At 37.9% G+C, this 10,687-nt stretch overlaps 1 protein-coding gene across 1 annotated transcript; it reads right to left on the reverse strand.

Annotated features, from left to right (window-relative positions):
• Positions 1-1,075: 1,075 nt before the first annotated feature.
• LOC122150312 (uncharacterized LOC102725191 homolog) lies at positions 1,076-8,174 on the reverse strand. Its single transcript, XM_042781431.1, has 4 exons — positions 7,746-8,174; positions 4,472-4,556; positions 1,897-2,036; positions 1,076-1,159 (listed from the first exon to the last, which is right to left on the reverse strand). Exons 1-4 carry the CDS (start codon positions 8,172-8,174, stop codon positions 1,076-1,078), a joined length of 738 nt encoding a protein of 245 aa, XP_042637365.1.
• Between the last annotated feature and the right edge of the window lie 2,513 nt (positions 8,175-10,687).

Below are 10,687 nucleotides of genomic sequence, written 5' to 3' on the forward strand. Positions count from 1 at the left end.
AAGATGGAAGAGAGCTGTCACATTGTGGGGAAGTGTAGTCAATGTCATGAGACAAAACATGTATGAACTGCTGTATGGAAAATGAATTTGCTCTGTAAATTTTCACCCAAATCACAATCAAAATTAAAGAGAGAGAGAGATGAGAATGTGAAGGTGTGAGATAGGAAAGGGAAGGAAGCCAGAAAACGAAGAGAAGAAATTGGAGGTGGATTGGCAAGTCAGGTTTAATCCCCTGGGGGAACTCTGAGAACCCTTATAGAAGGATGACTTCTGTTATGGCTGCTGCCCGGAAACCTTTATCCCCAGCCTGTCTCTAGCTGTGGGCCACTCCAACAGTCGGAGAAAGCTCTCAGGCAAGAAGGTGCAACTGTTAGCAGTTGGCAGTTGGGCAGAAAGGTTCTGGAATAATTAAGGCTAAGGGGATAATAAGGCAGAACCAGCAGTGCCTGCTAAACCTGGTATTTTGACATAGTCACTGGTAGTTTTCCAAAATTCCATTGAAACCTAGGAAAATGACAATTATCTGAGCAAGAATCTGCATTCTTTCAGGCTCCGTTTCAAATTTTGAGGACCATCCAAATATGTCATTTATAGTGCCTATGGGCACTTGACTGCTAACCAGAAGGCTGGTGGCTCAAACCCACCAGCCACTCCTCGGAAGGAAGATGGGGCAATCTACTTCCATAGTAATACTGCCTTGGAAACCCAAGGAGGGGTTGCTGAGTTGGGTCCGACTCCACGCACACAACAACAACATGACAGTAGAGCAAACTCTGGGTGGTACAAACTGTTAATGTGCTTGGCTGCTAACAGAAAGGTTGCAGGTTCAAGCCTACCTAGAGGCACCTTGGAAGAAAGGTTTGGCAAACTAGACAAAGGAGCCATTGAAAACCCTGTGGAGCACAGTTCTTCTCCAACAAACGTGGGATCACCGTGAGTCTGAATCAACTCAATGGCAACTGACTATGACAGCAGAGCTTTTGTGGAGTAAAGTACGTGTTATTTACAAAAGTAATTGCATAATAATTCTAAAGAGATAATATAAGTGTTTGACAGCAGATTCTAAGTCTTTTGCTCACCTGTTCCTGTGTGTATTGGTAAACTTTTCTTCTACACGATCCATAAATGCACTGTATGGATCACGCCACCTTCTATGTCTCTTAAGGAAGACAATGCAAAGGAAGTTAATGAAAGCAAATATGTATTGATTTTAATTGTTAAAAAAAAAAAATCTGCTATTCAACAGTGTTTTCTATAAAAGTTTGATCAGTATGCACCATCCATGATTTGTTCCACACAGAAATACAGGGCTTCCAAAGCAGCTTTATTTGCCCAGGGTAGTATTTGAACCATTGTAACGGTATGTTTTCTTACCATATTTTTATAACTGTGTCACAGAGAACTCTTGTCAGATGTTCTTAAGAAAATGGGCTGCTCCTAATGAAATTTGGGGAAATTCCTCACAATATTCAGTTCCACTATACCAACTATCTTTGTAGTAAGTAAAGAACATCAAAAATCCTAAATCATCCACCATTTGCATTTCAAGGAAAAGCAGAGGTCTGAATGTTTTACTTTGGAAGATACGGATATCTAATGCTGCGTATACTAAACCAAACTAAAACCAAACTGCCATCGAGTGGATTCTGACTCATAGCGACCCCTATTGGGTTTCCCAGGTGGTAAATCTTTAGGGAGGAAGATTGCCCAGTCTTCTTTCCATGGAGTAGCTCGTGGGTTTGAACCGCCAACCTTCTGGTTAGTCAAATGCCTTAGGTACTGCGCCACCAGAGCTCCTTTGCCTACACACAGCTAATCAAAAACCCCTGCACTAAAACAATTGTTATCACGGTGCTGAAGACATTTCTCAGCAGTTGTAGAGAAAGTCAAACTTACCGTGTATGAAGCAGATTTAACAGGCCATGGGTCTTTTGGTAAAATTAGTTTTGAATCCCAAGTGCATTCACGAGGCTTGTAGGTAATAAATCTTTCTGTACTCTTCTGTTGATAGTCTTTCACAGACTGGCACGCATACACTAGAGATAAAGACAAATGAGCAGTTTAGCAATTACAAGTGTCTTTGCTCATAAAGTCTCTCAGGATATGTTATGTGGGAGATCAGAACTCAGGGATGGTACATTTTGGGCAATTTATAAATGCAAATCTAAATAAAACTTTGCTTATCACTTATATTGTTTCTTCTAGAATTAATGTTTGTCCTGCTTCAAACTCCAATTCAAACCCCATCTTCTTTTATATCCCCAGATGCCTTTTTATAAAACTTCTCTTTCCAAATAGTGCTTTGAAACTTGTATGTTATATTTTGTATTCTGCTTTATAAAAGTTTTACTTGGAAGTTTCTTGAAGTCCTGGGCTGCATCTTATAAAATTACTTTGGCATTTTCTTCCATTGTGGGTTACACATAGGGCATACAAAGAAAGCTGAAGTGTCCATTTTAATATCACCTAGACAATACTTTTATCATTATAATCCATGCAAAAATACATATGTATTTGAAAATATTATCTTAATTTTCCCTTTATAAAATAATTTGATTCTCAATTTGAACACAATAATATTCAACAATTATCCCACTAGCCCCAGGACAACCATTGTTGTATTCATAACTGATATGCAATTATAAGATGTAAACATAGCATGCAAGTGGTATTCACCATTGTCCAAATAAAGTATGCTAGATAATGCAAAGTAACTCTGCAGGAACACTATACAAATGTATCATAATACCAATGATAAATAGATGATAGATAGATAGGAGCTCTGATGGTGCAGTGGTTAAGGCATTTGGCTACTAACCAGAAAGTTGGAGGTTCAAACCCACCAACTGCTCTGCAGGAAGGAGATAATGCAATCTGCTTCCATAGAGATTCACAGCCTTGGAAACCCTACAGGTCACGATGAGTCAGAATTGACTTGATGGTAGTGGGTTTGGGTTTTGAGTTTACATTTGATATTAAGTAATTGAATGCTCACAACAATCCTATTATGTAGATTCAATTATTATCATCCCCATTTCATAGATGAAGAAAGGAAGGGATAAACAGTTAAGATGACCTGGGTCAGTGAAGCCAAGATTCAAAGCTAGGCTCCAGCATCTATACTCTTAAGCACTATGCCTATTTCTTCTCTACACAGGACACATTGAGTTATAAACTCAAACTCTAATAATAAGCAAAGGAAATGGATTTTGGGGCATTTGAAACATGACCATATTATTAAAAGTGATACATTTTTAAGAACCACCATTTTAGTTACCATATATATACTTTTTTTTTTTTTTTGCAAATAGACTACCCACATAAATAACACGCACACACATGTAGCTCACAGAAATGACAAAATTACATAGAACAGTTCTTGCATAGTATGCCCAGGAATTCACTGCACATGTCCTGTGACATTTCTAGAAGTGAGATGTTACTTCAGTCTCATTCACCTTCATTCAATAGTCTGAAAATGTTGCTTTTGATTAAATTTGTATACTAAAAGCACGTAACAACAACAACAACAAAGGTGTAAGAAGTCATGGGTACAGTTTGGTAGTACTCTGATAATCAGAAAATAAACAAGTGAAACTTTGCATTTCCTTTGGAGCAGTTCCCAGCCAGGCTTGAGAGCAGTGGAGTTCCTACACCCAGGTACATCACATCAAAGAACTGTGCAGGCTGGGCATGGCCTGGACCAGTGGTAGGTGGGGTCTATTGCTAGTGCACCCAGGTTCTGTCGTACTGGCCCCATGTGAAGCAGGGCAGAAAGATGGTGTGGATGTGGGTGTGCACTACCCAGCCTCATAGGGCCCCTGGATAGCCAGTCAGACCAATCTGGTCCAAGCAAGGGACACATGACCCTCTGTGCCCATGTACCCAACCCACAGCATCTGCACAGATGGGAGATTCAAATAGACTGAGCACAGCAGCCAGCCAGGCAGAGAGCAGGGCAGAGCACGTGTGGTTGCAGCACACAGGCCTTGCCTCCCTGAGTAGCCTCTCCAGCTCAGGGTGCACAGACCCAGGCACTCCTGGGCAGGGGCTGGCCACTTTGGCGAGGGCTGTTTCCAGTGCAGAAAAAGTGATTTCTTCCTGCATTGGAGAAAGTGGTTTGCAGAACAAGGAAGGAATCAGAGGAGCTGCTTTAGAAACTCAAGGGTAGGCTGGTGAGGGTCTACTGCTGGGAACCAAACCTCCACGTCAACAAGCACCAAGACAAAGACTTGATATTAAATCCCTTGGATGAGGGGAAAAAAAAAAAAACTGAAATTGAGGTTAGCAACATGTAAAAATTATTTGTATAATGTGCTTATGAAAATAACTTGCAAGGGTTGCTCTATATGAAAACCATATAATGTGTTATTTGCATAAAGATACAGTATACCGTTCCAAATATTATTATTACTATATAATGCAGAAAATTAATTTTTGCACAGCTGATAAAATTATGATAACAACTTACCTGTACTTAAATGTCCTGACTTAAATTTTAAGCCAAAAGGATCTCTTTCATAAGTTGTCACAAAGTTTGGTAAATTAGTTCGGTACTAGATATGTAAAGAGAAAATTGCACTATTACAAGTCAATATTATTTTTTACTGCTGACACTGCAGTTGGAATTTTTTGATGATTAAATTCTTTTTTTATCGGTAAAATGAGAATCTTGTAACATTTAAAACTTACATATGAAAACTTGAAAGAATAAGGTAAGACTCAAGATACTGGATGAAAAGTTCATTTTATGGTATTTCACCAAGTGCTAGTTGCCATCAAGTTGAGTCCATCTCATGATGGTAACCCCATCTGTTGCAGAGTAGAAGTGTACTCTGTAGCGTTTTCAAGGTCATGACCTTTTGGGAACAGATTTCCGGCCTTTCGTGAAAGGCACCCATGGGTGGATTTGAACTGCCAGCACTTAGCTAGCAGTTGAGCACTTAGCATTTTATGGTAGAAAGAAGTATTTCAATTACTCTTGAATGGATAGATTAGAAATAGTATTTTAGACAGGACAAAACTAGTATCTTCAAAATTGGGAAGCTTACTGTTAAATACACGTAACAACAAAACTAAACCAATTACTGTTGAGTGGATTCCAACTCACGAGGAGACCATGTGTTTTAGATTAGTTGCCATGACTTTCTCCCGAGATGCCTCTGGGTGTGTTTGAACCACCAGAGTTTCAGTTAAGAGTAGAAAAATTAGCCATTTGTGCCACCAGAGACTTCTTAAAAGCACATGTTGTTGTTGTTATGTGCTGTCGAGTCGGACCCGACTCATGGTCTGACTCTTCCTTGGGTTTCTGAGGTGGTATCACTATGGAAGTAGATTGCCCAACCTTCCTTCCCAAGAGTGGCTGGTGGGTTTGAACTGCCAGCCTTCTGGTTAGCAGTCAAGTGCCTTAGGCACTATGCTACCTGAGTTCCTGGTTACATGTTATATTTCTGGAGCTGAAATTATTTCAGGGACATAACAGAAATATTGAACGAAAATAAAATAATCTGTCAAGCCTGGAATAGAATTGATTGTTTTCAGTAAGCTGTAAAACAAACTTGTTTTTATTTTTTTTAATAAACCAATTTGTATTGAAGTAGAATTTGTATATGTTTAGAAACTGATGAAATAAAACATCATTCTCTATCCGAAAGCTGAAACAATGTGAGCATAAAAACAGTGCTTGGAGGACCAAGCAGAAGTTAGACAAGGTTCTCTTCTAAATGAGTAACTCTAGTTCCTGTCACAATTAAGAAAATGCTAAAAGCCCCAAAGAAGGAAACTCTCTAATACTTGTTTTTCACTGTTAATTAAATAACATTTGAAGCCAAGTGAATTCTAAGATTCACTTTATGACAATACTGACATCTGGTGGTTGTACAATTTATATCATCTTGTCTCCAACTTGGTCTTAAATTGAGAAACAAATTGTTGGGTGCTGTGGAATCAATTCCAACAAATAGTGACCCATGTAACAGAAGAGAACCGCCTTATAGAGTTTTCTTGGCTGCAGTCTTTACAGAAGCAGAGTGTCAGGTCTTTGTCCTACAGAGCTGCTGTTGGGTTTGAACTACCAAACTTTCTCTCGGCAGCTGAGCATTAACCACTGGGCCAGCAGTCCTCCTCAGAAACAAATTAATTGAGCTAAAATAAAAATGTCTTCCATTCTTTGGAAGTCTAGTTATCCAATTCTTGTGTTCCTAATTACAATTAGTGAAATATTTAAATAAAACAATGGCAAGTAGCCAGAATTCACCTTGGAAATAAGAATGATCAGGCTTCGTCTCATCTACCTTGGTCATGTTGTCAGAAGGGACCATTCACTGCAGGAGGAAAACAAAAGGGGGCAGGGAGGCCCTCAGCAAGATGGATGGACAAAATGGCTGCAACGATGGGCTCAGGGGTAGCAGGGATTGTGAGGCTGGCACAGGACTGGGCAGTGTTTTGTTCTGTTGTACATCGGGTCACTTTGAGTTGGTGCCAACTCAATGGCACCTAACAACAACAACAATGACATTTGATATTAATTGACTTCCCCTTATCCCCAAATGATAACATCTCTCTAGGAACAGAATTAAGTATTTAGAAGTCCTATACAAGCAAAGAAAGCTATAGCCTGTGACTTTCTGGATTTCCCAGATTTCATGCTAATAGTTCCTTAGAATTAAAATTCATTAAATACTTCTATAATTCAGACCTTGTTACAAGCACTTCGCATATATCGTCTCCTTGATTATTTAAAATAATCATTTGAAATAGGTCCCATGTCACAAATAAGGAAAGAGGCTCAGTAACTTGTCCCAAATCATTAGAAAGTAGTAGAATAGGAATAATCTGGCCCCAAAGGCTTTGCTGTTAACTGTTACCCTATATTTCCCCTCTGGGATAAATTTTTTTTTGTTTATAAAAATGTGAAAAATATACTATCTGTGCAGAGCTCTGGTGAAGCAATGGTTAAGCACTTAGGTGTTAATCAAAAAGTTGGCAGTTCAAACCCACCAACTGCTTTGCAGGACAGAAGACATGGCAATTTGCTCCTGCAAAGATTACAGCCTAGGAAAGCCTATGGAGCAGTTCTAGTCTGTCCTATGGGGTTGCTATAAGTGAGAATCAGCTCAATGGCATGCAACAATACTATCAGTCGTATTGTTTTTCTGTTTGATTCACAAGAGTCTTACTTACATGCTAAATTACAGACCTACACATAAACTATCTCCATATTCTAGTTGAATTCTATTTTGACCTCATATTTGACCTTAAGTACATATTCCCCATCTCCCTTTTAAACTAATAAATCTAACTTGTCCACATATTTTTTTCATTATTAATCATCAGAAAGACTAATTAAAATTATACAATATCTTCTGGAAATTTCCATTCATTCACTCATTTGTTCTATTAAATGATTACATTAGTACTATATTGTAAATTCCTGTACCTCAAGTCTGTTCTCCAGTCAAATCTAAATACTGATTGTTCTCCTCAAACTTAAGAAGGCTCATTCCAGAGTTGGCCACCCTACCTGGTGGATAAATGTTGACTAGGGTCTTATCTTTCTCCACCATTACTTATTGCTGAGTCTGAACTGTACTGTTGTATAAGAAATAAAGATGCAGCATTGTATATATTGTTTTTATGTTCATGTAATAGTCATAATTAACAAATTACTAATATATATATATATATATATATATATATATACCTTATCTCTTCTAAGTTATTTAGAATCAAATCCTATTTGGTACCTGTCTAAAGTCATGTGGTTTTGGATTGAGGTATACACCACTTGGATATTTTCCACTCTCTGCAAACATTATCTTTGCTTTATGTGAATCCAGACGTGGAAATATAGTTATAAACTTAGGAGCTATGGACTTCTTAGGATCATTCCTTATACTAGGCAGGTGAAGTATCGTTTCTGGAAAATTGCTTCTTGTTTCTTTTCTTTCCTTCTTAATATTCCTCAATTTTTTTTCTGGAGGTCTCAAAGACACATACAGTTTATAACTAAAATCAGGAGGCTTTATTTCCCAAATGTTGACTTTCATGTTGGATTGTGGAGATTGCATGCCTTTTTTTTTCCATTTGGAGTTGAGACCTTGTTGTGTGGGATATTGAAGACTCTTTGCAAAGATCCAACTGCATCTTCTGCCTTTCTGAGACTCAGGATCCATTAGGTGGAGGGATATTTCACGTGTAGGAATCTGCAAGAGACAGGAAAATGGGTGAAGTTTGTCACTATACAATAGTGTATTGAATATTTTCTCTCCAGGAGAGGGTAACCTCTGGAAGATTTATGAAAGAGAAAAAGTCATAAATGACAGAGGATGTGGGGGAATAGGAAAGAAAGACTGTAATTGCTACTTCAAGTATTTATTGAACAACTTTGTAGTGAAAGACACTGTGTTATGGGGCTGGAAACTGAAAAACAATTAGTTTAAAATCCTTGCCCTTGAATAAGTGAGAGTCTATTTAGGAGACAGATATGAAGACAAAACAAAGCACATCTATGTAATATGATTAAAACCAAACCAAATCAAACCCATTGCCATTAAGCTGACTCTGACTCATAGCAACCATATACAACAGGTAGAACTGCCTAGGGGGTTTCCAAGGCTGTAAACCTTTACAGGAGCAGGCTACCACATTTTTCTCCTATGGAGCACCTGGAGCACTAACGTTTTGATTAGCAGCTGAGCTAACCTGCTTTACCACCAGGGCTTCATAGTAATGTGATGGGTGTTACAATGTTAGGAGAAATAAAGAGTGGTCTTCTAACTCTATTGAGTAAATAAACACAGCATCAAAAGAAACGTTGTCATTTGGACTTATTTTGAAGGATACATGGAAATATTCCAGGTAGTGAAGGACTGAAAAAACCCAACAAGGCATAGAAAGTGTGTAAAATTTGTCATAGGTGATTTCTGGAATATCTATGGTGTCCTAAACCAAAACAAGTTCACTGAAGCTACTGTTACTGAAACCTGTAGATATGAATCATGAACTTGCCTTTTGCTGAAAAAGGACAAGGAAATTGCTGGCACATCCTACTTCCGTAGTGATACTGCCTCGGAAACCCAAGGCATGAGTCGCTATGAGTCGGGGCCGACTCGACGGCAAATAACAACAACAACAACAACTAGAATTTGAAATCTCCTTAGACAAAAGGAAAATTATCATTTTAAATAAATTTGACTAATGGAAATAACATAACACTGCTGGTTCCTGGGAGATCAGGACCTGAGTTAGGGATGAATTTCCTTGTCTTGAGCTAAAATTTCAGTTGTTTAATAATAATAATACCACAATAGAGTATTTTTAAAATTCTAAATGTTATTATTCAGCAAACTCAAGTTGTGAATGAAGGACAATACTTTGAAGAGTATTGCAAGTGTCAACTTTCTAAAAATTAATAATAAATATTTTGAATATTAATATATTTAATTAGTTTTCCCATTATAAATACTTTTTATTTTTTAATAAAAGGACTATGATACTATGTAAACATAAAGAACAATGATAAGTCCATGAAATATGAACAGATCTGAGAACATGATGCTAAGTGAAATAAGTTAATCACATAAGGACAGATATCACAGGATCCCACTTTGTTTCTAAGGAGGCTTCAAATTCAGTGACATCATCATAATTTAAAAAGTCCAGACTTACTGGACCAGTTGAGACTAAAGGACTCCCTGAGATATTCTTTAAACTTTGAACCAAAGCTATCCCCTGAGGTCACCTTTTAGCAACATAACACATTGGCTCCCAAAATGAAGGATATTACCCATGAGTACAGTGCTCTGTTTAAAATCTACATGAAACCAAAAGGTCAACAATTGTTCTAAAGCAAAGTCGAGACACTAAGGGGACCGAGAAACTAGAGTACTACCAGAATGCAATTAAAGAGAATGTTGACTCATTTGAAAAGATGTGATTAATGTCACTGAATGACTTGTATAGAAATTGTCAATTAGGAACCTAATTTGCCGTGTGAAATTCACAATAAAATAGTATCCAAGAAAAAGGACTATAGCATATTTAAACAAAGCAAAATGTACATTGTGGTAGGAGCATAGGGCACACACATGAAGAGGCAGCAGAAAATGGTACAATGATAAAGCTGGAAATATCAGTTAGGGTCATATGAACAAAGGCCTTATGTGCCACACTATAGAGTTTTAAATTTATTTTACAGACAATGGGAATTATTGAAGAATTTTAAACAGGAAATTTATCAATGTGGTATTTGTATTTTAGATAGATCAATGTGGTAGCAGCATAGATTGTAGAGAATGAACTGGAGAGAAAGAATGAGAGATGATGTAAAGGCAATGTGGTTGTTGTTATGTGCCGTGGAGTCGACCCCGACTCATAGCGACTCCTCCTTGGGTTTCCCAGGCAGTATCACTACAGAAGTAGGATTGCCCAACCTTCCTTCCGAGGAGTGGCTGGTGGGTTTGAACTGTCAGCCTTCTGGTTAGCAGTCACGTGCCTTAGGCACTATGCTACCAGAGCTCCTAAATAAGACTTCCTAAATTGGAGCTGATGATTAGATGATGAAATAATTTATATGAGAGATGATGAAAGCCTAAGCAAAAAGGAGTGATGGTCTAGAGGTATTTAGCCAAGCTAATCTCCTGGGCCTTGAATCAAAGATAACACAAAGTTTCTCAACCAAGATAAG

The sequence above is a fragment of the Orycteropus afer genome, unplaced genomic scaffold, assembly GCF_000298275.1.
Source record: "Orycteropus afer afer isolate SDZICR_OR568_19922 unplaced genomic scaffold, OryAfe1.0 scaffold00119, whole genome shotgun sequence".
Taxonomy (NCBI): Eukaryota; Metazoa; Chordata; class Mammalia; order Tubulidentata; family Orycteropodidae; genus Orycteropus; species Orycteropus afer.